Genomic DNA, 16954 nt, shown 5'->3' with positions numbered 1-16954 from the left:
AGAAATTCATTGAATGTCTCGAAAAGTATCAGTTCAAGTTGCTAAATGATACGCACTAAGCATTGGAGATTTTGAGCCCGATCCTCATCAATAACATGAAGTATCCAAATTAGATATCTATAGGTTCGTTTGGTAGGACTTGCCTCTTAATTTTATTTCATCGTTGTATAATAGAAATCATTTAGGTCTTCCCAACTTTCATTTTCGTTAGCTTTGTTTTTCACCCGTATTTGAGGGTAATGTTTATGCCCCACTCCCATGTACATTTTTCCATGTACATTCTGAGGGAGAAAGGGAGCATTCAGGCTAGTATATCTTCAATTTCGCCATAAATAAAAAAATAAAAATAAATAAAGCATTTGCAAACCTACCAAACTTGTAATATCAGTAAAGTAACATTAGGCAATAAGATTAGCAATTACGAGTGTAAAAAAGACTTCAATACAACACAGCATCCCCTATGGCAATAAGATTAGCAATTATGTTCTTTTACGCAGCTGATATGTGTGAGATGTGGAGGGAGCACTGCTGGAACTTCGTTTCCTTCCTTTTCTTTGCTCTTGTTTTTCAACATTGGACGGAAGAGATAGCACCAGCTTCGGATTCTCCTTTAGTTCCCCAAGCCCTTGAATTAGGATGCTAAAGTCAGTTGGTGGGTACTGCGACTCGAGGCTGTGATCTTCAATGCACTGAATCACAGCTCTTAGATCAGCTATTAGGTCATCTACAACCTTCTCCTGAAAGCAGAAGTCATCCCCAACAGATGTACATGTACATTAAGGATGGTCCTGGATTTATCTGTTTAAAAAGCAGTTGTTGATTGTAGATCAAAGAAAAGCCACGGTACCTTTACATCATGTGATATCTCTTTACTGAAGATTAATTCAGTGCAAGACTTCTTTGCATCCTCCACAAATTCTTTCAAGAGTGGTACTGGGGGAAACTTGTCAATTTGCTTGAAGGTGCAGATATATGTAACAGCCTTAAGCAGCTGCTTTCTTTCGATAAGATTCCGAATAATACCTGTTAAGTGAAACAAATTCAAGGATTCATCAAACTGCTATAGAGAGGTCGAATACCAAAGCATCATCACTTAAAGAAGTTACTATTAGCAAACGCATTAACAAAGAAAGATAGTAAGATGATATAGAAGAAACTAGAAGCCTAAAACATAATCACAATTATGCAAGGAAAAGACCAGTAATCTAATACCTTCACTTGCAAAAATAATCAATCCCAACTTAATGAATCTGTGAATAATCTATTTCTTCACCTAATTGTACATTGCCTAGCACATATCTTGAACTCCTAATTGTACATTGCCTAACACGTATCTTGAAGTCCTGATGCATCTTAGGTTTATCAATTACTTCCAAGCAATTTAGCAATGTTCAAACCCATTATTTCCCAGATGCAGTATAAATTCAAGCCAAGGATAACTATCATAGGGGCTGCGGGGCACAAGGGACAAGAATTTCATCTAGGATAGTAGAGTTACAAGCATATAGCCTAAGATTGTGAATATGCAAAGAGAAATAAGTAAAGTACACACACACACACATGTATGTGTATGAAAGGCAGCAGCACTCTAAGAAAGCCAAAACACTTACCAGGGATCACCTCGAAGCTTCTATCATCCCTATTGATGTTGGGTTGATCACTTACAGAGTGAGGAATAATCATATCATCAGCGGCAGGGGTAAGTTCCAACTGCTTAGTACTCACTTCAAAATCAGAATGTTTTAAGTTCAACTCAAGCTCTTTGACCTGCTTTTCAGCTTGCGTCTCTCTTATATGGAGTGTATGGGACAGTGAATCCAAATGCTTTTTCTGCTCTCGAACCAACTTTTGAACTCCGTTGAACTGCTTATCACATTCTTCTATTGACTTTCCAATTGAACCAAGTTGCTCTTCTCTTTCCAATAGCTGAGAATCAAATAGTTTTTGTTTCAACTCAATCACTCCACCCTGCTGTTCAAGTCGCCTCTCTGAAAGCTTTTTGACCTCTTCTATCGACTTTTGGAGTGCATATAAAGACTGATCTTGTTGTTCTAACCATTTTTTAAGTGAAGCAAAATGCTTTTCTCTTTCCAACTGCTGAGTCTTCACTTGAGAATAAAATTGTATTTTTTTCAATTCAAGCTCTTTGGCCTCCTCTTCAATGTGCCTCTCTTTCATCTTAAGTTCATGGGACACTGAATCCAAACACCTTTCGCGTTCTTGTATCAATTTTTCACATGTCTGCAAGTACCTCTCTTCACACAGACCCTCGTTTAAGCATCCATCCACCCTCTTATCAATACCACGAAGCTCTTCAACTATCGGCTCAAGTTGTTGCCCTCTCAACTCAAACTTCTCAAACAACCTTTCTAGTTCCATCTCCTTCAACTCAAGCTTACGAGACCACTCCTCCCTTTTCAATTCCATCTCTTTTTCACATTTCTCAATGGACCACTCCAATGCCTTAACTTGCTTTCCTTTCAAATCACATTCTTTCGTGTGCTCCTGAATCGACTTCAAAATCCCATCTAATTCCCTCTCCTTCAACTCAATACACCCCTGAACCTCTTTCAGTTCCTTTTCCTTAGCCTCAAACTCTTTCCTCCTCTCTTCTACACATTTCCCAAAATAATACGATCTCGTTGATGACTCCAAAACCCGATTTTCGATCAACTCGCACTCCTTCCCCTTCTCTCTAACTAGTATTTTCATAGCATCAAGCTGATCAACAAGTTCCTCTCTCTTCAAATCCATCTCCTTCTCCCATTCATCGATGTACCTTCGTTTCGCTTCAATTTCCTCTTCTTTCAAACCACATTCTCTCTTGCACTCCTCAATTGTCTCCAAAATCCCACTCAACTCCCTCTCCTTCAACTCAATCTCCTCCCTAGAAATCCTCAACCTCCCTTCCACCCCTCTCACTTCCTCCTCCTTCGACTCGAGCTCTTTCGTCTTCTCCTCCACACATTTCTCAACAGAATTCAATCTCTCAGTCCACTCTAAACCCCTTTTTTCGATCAAATCACGCTCTTTCTTCTTCTCACTCACCATCACTTTCAAATCATCAAGCTCTTGAACATGTTTACTGATCAATGGCCTCAGGAAAAGCAAGTGGTACTTACTCGATTCCACCTCTTTCTTCTGCGCTTCCATCTCGACCTGCTTCCACTTCGCCTCTTTCTCCTCCAACTGCTTCTCTCTCACGACGACCTCCCTTTCCCGGTCCCGGACTTCCCGGAACCGCTTCCGGAGCTCGTCCTCCGTGGACCCCCACCGCGCCTGGAGCTCCTTGAACTGCCGGGCCAACCCGACGAGCGAAGTCGCCTGCGTTTGGAAGGTCTTGTACGCTTTGCCGAAGCTTCTCTGCCGCTTCAAGTCCGAGTCTTTCGCCGTCACCGGAGCTGTCTCTTCCATTTCTGCTCTGCTCCGAGTGTGGAAACCCTAAAAGTGTACGGACGTTAACGGCGGAGAGGAATCAAAAGGTCGTTGCTTTGAAACTGATATTAGGGGAATGGGGGCTCACTCCATGACTGAGCGTGTGAGCTTACAAGCGCACCAACTGTAAAGATTTCCTACTCAGCGGAGTAGATTGGGACCCACAAAAGAGCCAGAAATTGGCCACGTGTACTGAGGTAAAACTATATTAGCAAATTTTTTGTACGACTCAAAGAAAAAAATTACATATAAAAATCACCTGAAATGAATCCGACTCTAAGCGGTTGAATAGAAGAGCTCTACTAGTCACAAGGGGAATAGTATAGTCCTAAGATCTTTCTTTTAGATAAGAGTGATCAAGATTCGTCAAAATATTGGTCATAAAATTGAACTTCTCTAAACGCATGATGAAATAAAATACATGTGTCTTATATCATACATGATCCTCATCAACCGCCAAGGAACACCAAGTGCACCATTTACAGCCAATGACGGAGTTTAGAGTCACTTCAACCACTAGCGTAGAGTAAACTGTCTCAGAAAGTTAATTTTTCTCTAGTTATGCGTTAGAAATTGAGAAAAAACTAAAAGTCAATACTTGCCAAAAAAAAATTTTAAAGTGAGCAACCCCATTAATATAAAAATGAGCTTAACCGGCTTAGACTAACCTGGAATATTACACAAGCTAAAACCATCCCAATTAACACTGGACACCATTTCAAGCACTACTACATATATATTCACCTTTGTCAAGGGTCTCTACTTTCCAGTTTCTACCAACAGTTTCGGTCAAAATACAAGAGCTTTTCCTAAAAGCTGTGCCATGAATGCAATTAGGAGTGCATGGTAGACTATCTTCACCGATATGCAGAGGGAAAGGGTATCCCCGGATTACAATGTAAAGCAGTTCCTTCATAGTTCGGACGAGTGGAGCTTCACATTAAGGTCTCGAACCACTGAAGACGAATTTTATTTTTAGCACCTTTCCTGGTTGTAACTTTGAGGCAGAAGAGCTACTACAAGGCTTCTTCCTTTTTCTCTCTTCTTGTTCAACTTTGGGTACCAGAGATGGTTCCAAACTTCTCCATTTTGCCTTGCGCATTTCATCAAGCTGAACTATTTGCAATTCAACAGTCTTGGACGGGTATTCAGACTCGAGGTTGTAATCTTTGATGCATTGAATGGCAGCTCTGAGATCAGCTATTTTACCATCCAGAGCCTTATCCTGTAAAAGAAGAAAGTAAAGCCTTCATACATGTATATTTTTACTGTTTTACATCCAAGGATCGTCTTAGATGTAACTGTTTAAGCATCAAAAAATGGAAATCCAAGGAAGCGCTACAAGGTACCTTTTCATCAGGTATAATCTGTGACCTGTAAATTACTTCGGAACACATCATTACATCATCCACATGTTCTTTTAAGAGTGGCACTGGGGGGAGCTTGTCAAATAATTTGAAGGCATAAATAGATCTAACAGCCACCATCAGTAGCTTCCTTTCAATAAGCTTCTGTATAAAATCTGCGATGCATAGAAAAGAAAAATTGTAGGGTTTATCAAAAGGAAAAATCCAAGAATTTGCAAAGCATACCGTGGAAAAATTAGGAACAGTCAGTGGTATACCAACATCACAACATGAAAGCTAATTTTGAAGAAACTAACCAGGGACATAATCTGCAAAACCATGTGTCTGACATAACTCCAGAGACCGCTTATGCTGCGAAACCCTTCTAAGAAGCATTACAATCTCATCTTCATGTAAGGTTCCAAGCAATCCATACATAGCTATAAACAGCAAATATCCCAAACTCTCCAATGAATCTTCAGTATCAGCTCTCAACTTTTCTTTCCACTGGGATGCTAGATTTGTTGCATTTTCTTTCAGATGAGGTCCAACAGGTGTTGATAGTCCCATTAGAATCTTCAATAGAGTAATGTTACCAGATACAACCTTTTCTTTGGAACTAACATCTCCATTTCTCCAGTAATACGTCAAAGACCCTTGCATCGAATCCAACACAAGTTTTGCAGGGTCTGATGATGATTTAAGAGTGACCAACAGATTTTTCTGTAAAGCATTATTCGGTGAAGATAGAGTTGCTGCATTTCTAGCAAGAGAAGATTCTGGTCCCTCAGCATTATTTGGTGAAGAAAGAGTTGCTGCAAATCTAGCCCCAAAAGATTTGGGTCCCTCAGCCTTGGCAATGGAAGGAAGAGAAACAATCCTTTCATTCTGTAAATATTTATTCGGAGGAGAAAGAGTTGCTTCATTTCTAGCCAGCGAAGATTCTGGTCCCTCAGCATTATTTGGTGAAGAAAGAGTTGCTGCAAATCTGGCCCCAAAAGATTTGGGTCCCTCAGTCTTGGCAATGGAAGGAAGAGAAACAATCCTTTCATTCTGTAAATATTTATTCGGAGGAGAAAGAGTTGTGAAAATATTGGGATGAAACTAAAAAGCCTAGAGGGGGGGTGAATAGGCTATTCTCGCAGAAATCACACTTCCTTTCAATTCAAAAACGTAACAGACAATACTCAGGATTGAAACACAGGTATGGATCCCAAAACAGCAGTGAGATAATTAGGCAAACAAATATAATCACAAACACACAACATCCAGAGACACCAGCAAGAAACGTTAAAGGATTGAAACACAGATATGAATCCCTGAATATAGCAGTGTAGATAAAGAAAGGTAAACACAATCACACAGCGATCAAGAGACACCAGAATTGTTTGCGCAGTAAAAACCTCAAAATGAGGAAAACAACTGCGGGGCCTTAACTCTCTAAAGCCCTAGTGAAAACCAATTCACTTAATGGAAAGATACAAGTTCTCTTACAAACAACCAATAGCACTGACCTCGGCTATACTTACTAGACACATTCTAGAAGGCTGTATGATCACGTCTTCGTAAATCTTCTCCACTGATGAACTGCTCTCACTGGTAGGATTGACAGGTACTGACCTCGACCTTCAATCTTCTTTGCACATCAACAACTCCAACTGACCTCGAGAGTACTTTGATGTGAAGAATGTAATGAATGATGGATGTTTTGACTCAATGATCTACTTAAGCATGGAACAAGTAGTTCATAGACTCGAATCTGAAGCACACAGTTTCTCACAAAACAAAATGAAAAATCTTGACTCAATAGATGCACCAATTCTTATTCGGCTCAAAGTACCAGATGAATGGTTGAACACGTTGTATATGTATATCAGACTCCCCCTAAAACCTTGGACAATAAAGACTCCAAAACCTAATTGACTCCTAATAAGGAAGGAACAAATCATAAAAAGATATTCAACAAGTAAATCCGATTCTATCCTTAATGAAGACGATACGTCTTAACAACACAAATTATGTAGTGAAATATCTTTTTAAGACGCAACTAATGAATGTGCACAAAACGTGAAAAAGAAGAAACAATATCCCACGACTTGACCTGACAGGGATTGCAGAACAAATTGCAATCCCAGTATGCATGTAGGTTGACCTTTATGAAATGCGGATGCATATGCTCTTACCTGGAGTGCTTCAAAGAATCAGCTGGAGCATTGTATGACTGTATATCTCTTCCAGTTTACACTTGATAACTCTAGCAGACCTATGATTCTAGCTTTTGTATTAGGAATGCCAACATACATCAAACTTATACTAACAATCTCCCCCTTTGGCATTCCTATACAAAATAACCCTATACTCATCAAACCCTATACGAATCATACTCCCCCTCAATCGTTACAGCAAATTCCAAAGGCATGATATTCCATAAGCATAATATTCCATAAGCATGATATCCTTCCTTATTCCATACGCATGATATATCCTTCCTTATTCCATAAGCATGATATCCTTCCTGAAACACTTTTAACAAACAAACCAGTGAAAAGCATGTAACATATAAAATTAGCCCAACTTCTCCCCCTTTTTGTCTAGGAATGACAAAGGGCACCAACAAGATGGAATTACCATCACCTCATGCAGCGAAAGACTATGAACAATGGAAAATAACATGGTGGAGTACATAGAGTAAACTCTGAGCTATAAACCATATGGTGGAGGTCATATAGTAACATGGTGGTGAGATGCAATCAACATTCATCCAACACTCATTTTGAATCACCCAGAAACGTGAAAATTAACAAGTAGTACTCATACTCCCCCTTAATCGATTCATCTGGACAGAATGAATAATAAAAAAAAAAAATGGATCATGATCATGATAACACACAATGAGGTGAGAATATTAGTCGCAGAAGTGAGAGGGAAGAAAAAGCATAGCATTTAGAGAAAGTGATTTGATGACTTCTCAAAGACAACAATGGGCCAAGCATAAGGAACACTACATAGTAATCTTGAACAACAAGCATTTAGAAACAAACTGGGGCTAAAGCACCTCTTAACTTTGTGGTAAAGTGATCAGAAGTCAATATGGGGCTTCAACTTAACCTAGGATCAACCAGAATTAGAGTTCACCGACAAACACTACTTTTCGTTTCTCAAATCTTGCACTTACCTCAACTCTTCATAACGAATCCTCCCATGAATCAGACGATGAGGAGCATTCGGATGAAGAGATGGATGGTAAGTACAAAGAACTTTATGCAGCGTCCAAATCAATTCTCAAGAAAAACCATTTGCAAAGTGAAGAGATTGTCTTGATCAAAAGAGAGAAAAAGAAAGCTGAGGATAGGTTGGAGTCATGTATCAAAGAGTGGGAAAGTGAAAGATCTGACTTGGTTGATCAGGTAAAGACTCTTCAGGTAGAATTAAAATCTCAAACCTCTCTTGCTAGTTCTTTAGCTTCGGAAAACGAGTCTCTAAAGCTTGAGTTGGAAGATGCTCAGCAAATGTTCTCTAAGTTCTCAATCGGGTCAGACAAAGTGTCTAAGATGATTGGAATGGGTAAACCTGATAATGACAAAAAGGGGTTAGGCTATAATGCTGGTGAGAATTCTAAACCTCTGAACTTTGTGAAAAGTTCAAGTGTGAGACAACCTGAGAAAGAAAGACATGGTCTAGGGTTCAGCCCTTACAATCAAGTTAGATGTCCTAGCTTTGATAGAAATTCTTTTGTGCGTCAAGTCAGTCATTCATCGTGGTCTAGGAACTTTACACCTGTTTGTCATTATTGTGGGACACCTGGGCACATTCGCCCTAGGTGTAATCTGCTGCGAAGAGAGTCTCAAAGGTTGTGGAACTCAGAAAAAGAGAATAAGAAACTATCGTTGCAGACTAAACTGAAAGAACATCTGAGAGAGGTAAACAGGATTGCTAAACTTGTTTCAATCCCAAACAGCCTGGATCCGAAACTGAAACAAGTTTGGGTGAAAAAGGAGTCATATAATTGTTTTTCTTCGTATCTGAATGATTCTTCAGTGGGTTCTGAATTTGTTGATGCAACTTGCTTGTTTTCTTCCATATATCCTGATTCTAATGATTTTGAGGTTGTTGAAGCAACATGTTTAGTAGCATTGACAGCACTTTCAGCCAGAAGAGCAGACACTTGGTATGTTGATAGCGGATGCTCTAGGCATATGACAGGAGACAAGAGTTGGTTCGTCTCTTTTTCTGATGAGTACACTAGTGGGTCTGTCACGTTCGGTGACGGAAGGAAGGCAAAGGTTATAGGAAAAGGGATTGTTAACACTCCAGGTATCCCTAATCTGAAAAATGTTTTGTATGTTGAAGGTCTTCAGGCAAATCTCATCAGTGTAAGTCAGTTGAGTGATGATTATGAGGATGTTAACTTCAATAAACAGAGGTGTATTGTTCTTGGCAGTGATGGTAAGAGTATCATGGGTGGTGTAAGGTCAAAAGATAATTGCTATTGTGTGTATGCTAATGAGTCTGTTGTGTCTCAGGTTTGTTTGAAAGCTAAAACTTCTGATAATGTTCTTGAACTCTGGCATCGACGTTTAGGGCACGTGAACTACCAGGACATGCTAAAACTTTCAAGCAAAGAGAGTGTGAGAGGTCTACCGAACCTAAGTGGGAAACCAGATAAGGTGTGTGCGGGATGCAAGCTGGGTAAGCAATCCCGAGCAGCTCATAGTGCAATTAATGTTACAACGACTTCCCAGCCACTAGAGCTTATGCACATGGATCTTGTTGGTCCGTCTCAAACTGAAAGCATGGGAGGTAAGAAATACATACTGGTATTAGTTGATGATTTCTCTCGCTTCACTTGGGTTAATTTTTTAAGAGATAAATCTGATACGTTTAGCAGTTTTAAAGGTTTGTGTAATAGAATTCTCACTGAGAAACAATCCTCAAATTCTTGCATTGTTAGACTTAGGACCGATCATGGGTCCGGGCTGCAGGGCACTATATGTTCTTCTTTCTACCTCAGGTTTTAGTCAAAGATTCTGGCTGGCTCACTCTCCCAAACTTTGCTATACGCACTTGCACACTCAAGTCTTTTGTGGGGGTATCATCTTGTTCTAAGTGATCTGGGATTAGTCCTTTACAAACTGCACTCTTTTATTGCTTCTGCATGTTCATTGTGTGTTTTCATTTAGATTAGACGAAAAAAAAAAAAAATTAGTTTCAGCAGAATGCATTTGTCTATACTAGGATTGCATGTGAGATTTCAATCCTGAAGTGTTTGGTGGAAAATTGACCTTAGATTGAGATCGTTGACTCTTGCTCTCCTTTTCGATCATGGGTCCGGGCTGCAGGGCACTATATGTTCTTCTTTCTACCTCAGGTTTTAGTCAAAGATTCTGGCTGGCTCACTCTCCCAAACTTTGCTATACGCACTTGCACACTCAAGTCTTTTGTGGGGGTATCATCTTGTTCTAAGTGATCTGGGATTAGTCCTTTACAAACTGCACTCTTTTTGGTGTTCGTAATTCTATGCTCCTTTCAAAAAAAAAAAAAAAAAAAATCATTGCAATATGGAGCTTGGCCAGGCTATTTCTAAAGTAAACAGGCCTCGGTCGTGACGAACGATATGAGGATTGGGAAGAAACAGGAATGGCTTGGTCTCCCGGTGGTTGATTTTGTTGCTTTTCAACGACTCGAGTTGATGTGTCCTTTGGAGTGTCCTTGTTACACTTAGTGCCCTAAAACCAACTGGTTTGGGAGCCACTGACATAAGGCTCGCTACATGAGTCGCAACACAAACAAAAAAAACAAAAAAAAATGTGTGTGGAAGGCTTCAAAAGAAAATATATGAGCCCACACGGTGATATAAGGAGGACTTGAGAAACGAAAAGTAGTGTTTGTCGGTGAACTCTAATTCTGGTTGATCCTAGGTTAAGTTGAAGCCCCATATTGACTTCTGATCACTTTACCACAAAGTTAAGAGGTGCTTTAGCCCCAGTTTGTTTCTAAATGCTTGTTGTTCAAGATTACTATGTAGTGTTCCTTATGCTTGGCCCATTGTTGTCTTTGAGAAGTCATCAAATCACTTTCTCTAAATGCTATGCTTTTTCTTCCCTCTCACTTCTGCGACTAATATTCTCACCTCATTGTGTGTTATCATGATCATGATCCATTTTTTTTTTTATTATTCATTCTGTCCAGATGAATCGATTAAGGGGGAGTATGAGTACTACTTGTTAATTTTCACGTTTCTGGGTGATTCAAAATGAGTGTTGGATGAATGTTGATTGCATCTCACCACCATGTTACTATATGACCTCCACCATATGGTTTATAGCTCAGAGTTTACTCTATGTACTCCACCATGTTATTTTCCATTGGGAATAATCTTCCCCATCAAACCAACGTGGACTGTTGATTGAACCCAAGGCTCGATCTCGTTCCATCCCTCCCACGAATCTTACTAAGAACCCTTAGTAACCCGCTCTGATGCCAATTGAAAATATTGGGATGAAACTAAAAAGCCTAGAGGGGGGGTGAATAGGCTATTCTCGCAGAAATCACACTTCCTTTCAATTCAAAAACGTAACAGACAATACTCAGGATTGAAACACAGGTATGGATCCCAAAACAGCAGTGAGATAATTAGGCAAACAAATATAATCACAAACACACAACATCCAGAGACACCAGCAAGAAACGTTAAAGGATTGAAACACAGATATGAATCCCTGAATATAGCAGTGTAGATAAAGAAAGGTAAACACAATCACACAGCGATCAAGAGACACCAGAATTGTTTGCGCAGTAAAAACCTCAAAATGAGGAAAACAACTGCGGGGCCTTAACTCTCTAAAGCCCTAGTGAAAACCAATTCACTTAATGGAAAGATACAAGTTCTCTTACAAACAACCAATAGCACTGACCTCGGCTATACTTACTAGACACATTCTAGAAGGCTGTATGATCACGTCTTCGTAAATCTTCTCCACTGATGAACTGCTCTCACTGGTAGGATTGACAGGTACTGACCTCGACCTTCAATCTTCTTTGCACATCAACAACTCCAACTGACCTCGAGAGTACTTTGATGTGAAGAATGTAATGAATGATGGATGTTTTGACTCAATGATCTACTTAAGCATGGAACAAGTAGTTCATAGACTCGAATCTGAAGCACACAGTTTCTCACAAAACAAAATGAAAAATCTTGACTCAATAGATGCACCAATTCTTATTCGGCTCAAAGTACCAGATGAATGGTTGAACACGTTGTATATGTATATCAGACTCCCCCTAAAACCTTGGACAATAAAGACTCCAAAACCTAATTGACTCCTAATAAGGAAGGAACAAATCATAAAAAGATATTCAACAAGTAAATCCGATTCTATCCTTAATGAAGACGATACGTCTTAACAACACAAATTATGTAGTGAAATATCTTTTTAAGACGCAACTAATGAATGTGCACAAAACGTGAAAAAGAAGAAACAATATCCCACGACTTGACCTGACAGGGATTGCAGAACAAATTGCAATCCCAGTATGCATGTAGGTTGACCTTTATGAAATGCGGATGCATATGCTCTTACCTGGAGTGCTTCAAAGAATCAGCTGGAGCATTGTATGACTGTATATCTCTTCCAGTTTACACTTGATAACTCTAGCAGACCTATGATTCTAGCTTTTGTATTAGGAATGCCAACATACATCAAACTTATACTAACAAGTTGCTTCATTTCTAGCCAGCGAAGATTCTGGTCCCTCAGCATTATTTGGTGAAGAAAGAGTTGCTGCAAATCTAGCCCCAAAAGATTTGGGTCCCTCAGTCTTGGCAATGGAAGGAAGAGAAACAATCCTTTCATTCTGTAAATATTTATTCGGAGGAGAAAGAGTTGCTTCATTTCTAGCCAGCGAAGATTCTGATCGCTCAGTCTTGACAATGGAAGAAACAACATTCGTCCCTATGCAAGTACAATAAGAAACACAGAAACGGAAGTAAAAAGGTTAGTGTGTGATAATCTTGAATTTGAAACGCACGTCAAAATTTTTATAGAGCATTGTGTGCCACTTGTGATTTGACTCAAGTGCTAAGCTGTGGGGGTTGGGGCTGCAGGGAAAAGCACAGCCATTACATATAAATCTTATTAAGAAAAACTAATGATGAACAAGACAATAATTCTGTTACATACCATAAGATGGCACTTATGGTAGAAGATAGACAGCGTAAAAAGACTGATTTATACATGCTAACTTTTAAATAGCAAGACCTACAATGAAATGGTATGCTAAGAAGAGCACAGGAGGCACCACCAGACATGTCCATTCAGAATCTGATGAGAAAATTTTGAAGAAAATCAAGAGAGGCTAGAAGCCTTTAACAACCAAGTTATAAATGTGGACAAAGGACACTTTAATTTTTATTGATTTTCGGGCCAGCAAAAAGGAGAAAAGTTTAGTTATGAAAAGAAAAAAATCATTTACAATTTAAAATATCATTTTGAAGTAGATAACATAAATGCCAAAAAGGACAATCATCACGAACAATGCTAATGGATTCATTGCTTGCAGCTTTTTGAGCTAAATTACTACGCTTAAATGCTGTTGTAAACCGCAGAATATAAGGCATGCCCAATAGTGAATGTAACCAATGCTTGCTACAATGCAGGAAATATAAGCATTCATTTTCTTTTTTCATCTAAAGGGCAGGTTTTTGAAGGCCAAATATCAACATTACAAAAATTTTCTATGTGATATGGATTTCATCAGTGTTATAAAATAAGCAACACTTACAGAAAGAAGACTTTGAAACACAAAAAGAGCTCACCAGGTGCCTTATCTGTGATACCAAGTGCCCTACTTAATTCAGCAGCTTGTTCTGGCTGAGAAACCATAGCAAGAAGACTTCGAAGCTCCCTCAAATCATAAATACTTATCAATTCATACGTAGTGATAAGCCGCAAAAAGCCCAAAGCCTCCCAACTATTATCAGCGGTAACTGCCATCTTCTCTTTCCAATCAGCTGCCAATTTCACTGCTTCTTCTCTCACCTGAGGATTAATTAGTGGTGACATTCTCTTTAACTCCTGTAGCAAAAGAATACAACTCTTTCTTATGACCCTCAATTGTGACTCAAACTCTCTGTTTTCCACAGTAAGATTTGACGGATAAAACCCTTGCATTGCATCCAAAACCAATTTTGCCGGGTCTGATGATGCTTGTAGAACAGCTGACATTCGGCTACCTGTCAAGTCAATTTTTTCCACTTGCTCATTCATGACCAACTGTAAGCTTCTACCATCCATGTTGATCCAGGACTGATCACTTGTAGATGAAACAACACTTGCATTTTTAGCAACAGGGGTAGGTTCCAAATGCTTGGCCTTCCTTCGAGAATCCAATTGTTTCTGCTTCAATTCAAGCTCTTTGGCCTGCTTTTCAAGTTCCCTTTCTCTCCTTTGAAGTCCATCGGATAGTGAATCCAACTTTTTTTCACGCTCTTGTACCGATTTTTGAAGTGAAAACAAATTATTTTCACGATCTTGCACCGATGTTTGGAGTGAATCTGACTGCTTTTCACGCTCTGCTGCCAACTTTTGGACCAAATCCAAATGCTCTTTGTCTTCTTGTATTGATTTTTCAAATAATTCCAAAAAAATTTCCTTCATTTGAACCTCATTGAGGCGTTCATTGACCCTCTTATCCTTTGAATTAACTTCCTCAACTCTCAATTCAACTTGTCTCTCTTTAAACTCAAGCTCATTGGCCTGCTGTTCAAGTTCCCTCTCTTTCATTTCAAGTCCCTGGCCTACCGAGTCCAAAACCTTCTCACGCTCCTCTGCTGCCTTTCGAACTGAATCCAAATTCCTTTCGCCCTCACGCACCGACTCTTGCAGTGCATCCAACTGCTGTCTCCCTTCCTGTATCAATTTTTCAACTGCATCAGAATGCTCAACTTTCAACTCCACATCATCCAGGCAATCCTTGACCCTCTTCTCAATCAACTCAAGTTCCTCAATTTTCTTCTCCACTTCTTCTTCTTTCAATTCCAGTTTCGCCACACACCTCTCCAGCTCCCTCTCCTTCATCTCAACTTTACAGCACCACTCCTCCATAGCCTTCTTCACCAAACCAAAAGCCACATTACTCTCCCTCATCTTCTCCTCCCTCGCTTCCAACGTATACGAGCATTGCATCATCGATTTCTGAATCAAACTAATCCTCCCCTTCTTCAACCTCACCTCCTCATCACATTTCGCAATCATCTCCTCTAAACCCTTCAATTCCTCCACTCTCGACTTCACATCATCATTCACCCTAACCATCTTCTCAAGCTCCTCAATCCGCTTCTCTCTATCACAAACCTCTCTATTCTTTTCCTCAATCTTTAATTTAAGCAAGTTCAGCTGGCTCTTACCTTCTTCAATCTCCATCGCTTTCGCTTCCAAATCACGCCGCAGCTTCATGTCTTCCCCTTCCAGCTTCTTCGCCAGCTCTATTAGCCCCCGGAACCCGGCCCGGACCCGGTTAAAACCCGCTCCGGCTTCCGTCATCAAACTTCTTCAAGACCCTAAAGATTGAAACTTTACAACAAAACAGAGCTCAATTTCTTCTCACTGATCAAATGTGAATCACAACTAGAGCAAAGGCTTGGTCTTTAGCTTCTTCAAAACCTTAAAGATGGAAGCTTTACCGGAAAACAGAGCTCAATTTCTTCCCACTGAGCAAATGTGATAGCAGAACTAGAGGAAAGGCGTGGTCTTTAAGCGTGTGGGATTCTCGAGCGTGTGAGGGAAATGATGATCAAGGTGAAAGGTTGGTTCTTCTTTTCGTACAGTAATGAATGGTTTCTGAAACATTTTCAGCGGGTATCAGGCTATTATGGACTTGCCGTATTCAAATGGCTCTATCCCGGCCGTTGGATTGTGAGTGGGGGGAAATGACGGATGTGATTTGTACAGAATCTTACTATACAGAGTAATGGGGAAAAGGAGTCTGGGGAAAGGGGGTGATGATGTAAATAGATATGGGTCTTTATTCTTTAATAAATTTTTCACCTAATTCCAGAGAGTAAAAGTCTTTACTGTGAGTTGAAAGTACAGTAACTTTTTTTTTTTTTTTTTTTTGCTCATAAAGATTTTGGATGTAGAACATTGCAAGGGCTTCTCATCTTTGCTTTCTGCTAGAATTGGTGCATCTGCTGTGAGGCTATAATAAGCTTCATTATTAGGTCATCGTTACTCGAGCGGATACTCTTATTAAAACCCTGCTCAAATATCATGTTTCCCCTAAGAGGAAGGAAAAAATGGAGCAGCTGGATGAATTTGAACCAGCGGAAAACCTGATTAAACTTGAAGAAACAAAACGGAGACGAACAGTAGGAACAACCAGATATAACAAAAAAGATCAATGGATTTTGCATCAAAGAAATCATGGCCATGCCAATATGGATTGCAGGAATGAGAAAATGTCTTGCAATTTGCAAAACATTAGTGTGCTATAATCAACTATATTCCTACCTGGAATAATATAAAGACTAAAAGCACCCCATATAACAGTGCACATACATCTGTTTCAGGGTTCCACAATATTTCATGTACTTCTCATCTGTGACTGTGTCAAATGTTTCTTTCTACATGAAAGTTGGTCAATATATATGCTTCTCCAAAATGGAGATTGCTTCATTCTAGGATCCATAAATAGCCATCATTTAAAATTTAGATTTCTGTCCTGGTTGGAACTCTGGAGAATTAAGTCTTGTTATCAGGTTCTTTCCTTCTTCTCTGCTCTTTTTGCTTATCATTAGAACCAACAGATGGGGCCAAAATTCTCCAATTCTCCTTCAGTTTTTCCAGTCGAACTAATTGCATTTCAATGTCTGTGGATGGGAATTTGGACTCGAGATTGTAATCCTTGGTGCACAGCTCTTAGATAACCTATTAGGTTGTCTACAGCCTTAACCTGAGATCAAGAGTACACCTTAATATATGTATGCATTGATGATGCTCCAACATTTAACTATTTAAGAAGCAAGAATTGGATGTCCAAAAAAGAGCTGAATGCCTTTTCATCAAGAGCAATACTTATCCTGCAAAGTACTTCAAAACACTTCTTTGCATCCTCCACATATTCTCTCAAGAGTGGTATTGGCGATAGCTTATCAATTAACTTGAAGGTGCAAA

The 16954-nt window shown here is 39.5% G+C and overlaps 3 protein-coding genes across 3 annotated transcripts; all 3 read right to left on the bottom strand.

Moving 5' to 3' along the window:
- Window positions 1-423: 423 nt before the first annotated feature.
- Window positions 424-3531, bottom strand: LOC133722193 (uncharacterized). The gene is made up of 3 exons (XM_062149013.1): window positions 1611-3531; window positions 848-1023; window positions 424-737 (listed from the first exon to the last, which is right to left on the bottom strand). The coding sequence occupies exons 1-3, from the start codon at window positions 3412-3414 to the stop codon at window positions 480-482; spliced, it is 2238 nt and encodes a 745-aa protein (XP_062004997.1). The 5' UTR covers window positions 3415-3531; the 3' UTR covers window positions 424-479.
- A 511-nt stretch (window positions 3532-4042) lies between these two features.
- LOC133721004 (FRIGIDA-like protein 5) lies at window positions 4043-7454 on the bottom strand. The gene is made up of 5 exons (XM_062147503.1): window positions 7410-7454; window positions 7150-7296; window positions 5099-5885; window positions 4785-4957; window positions 4043-4660 (listed from the first exon to the last, which is right to left on the bottom strand). The coding sequence occupies exons 1-5, from the start codon at window positions 7452-7454 to the stop codon at window positions 4376-4378; spliced, it is 1437 nt and encodes a 478-aa protein (XP_062003487.1). The 3' UTR covers window positions 4043-4375.
- Window positions 7455-11312: 3858 nt separating this feature from the next.
- LOC133722194 (FRIGIDA-like protein 5) lies at window positions 11313-15623 on the bottom strand. The gene is made up of 2 exons (XM_062149015.1): window positions 13600-15623; window positions 11313-12736 (listed from the first exon to the last, which is right to left on the bottom strand). The coding sequence occupies exons 1-2, from the start codon at window positions 15323-15325 to the stop codon at window positions 12495-12497; spliced, it is 1968 nt and encodes a 655-aa protein (XP_062004999.1). The 5' UTR covers window positions 15326-15623; the 3' UTR covers window positions 11313-12494.
- Window positions 15624-16954: the final 1331 nt, after the last annotated feature.

The sequence above is a fragment of the Rosa rugosa genome, chromosome 7, assembly GCF_958449725.1.
Source record: "Rosa rugosa chromosome 7, drRosRugo1.1, whole genome shotgun sequence".
In the NCBI taxonomy this organism is placed as follows: domain Eukaryota; kingdom Viridiplantae; phylum Streptophyta; class Magnoliopsida; order Rosales; family Rosaceae; genus Rosa; species Rosa rugosa.
The sequence above is the reverse complement of the archived record's forward strand: the minus strand, read 5'-3'. Positions and strand labels throughout refer to the sequence as shown.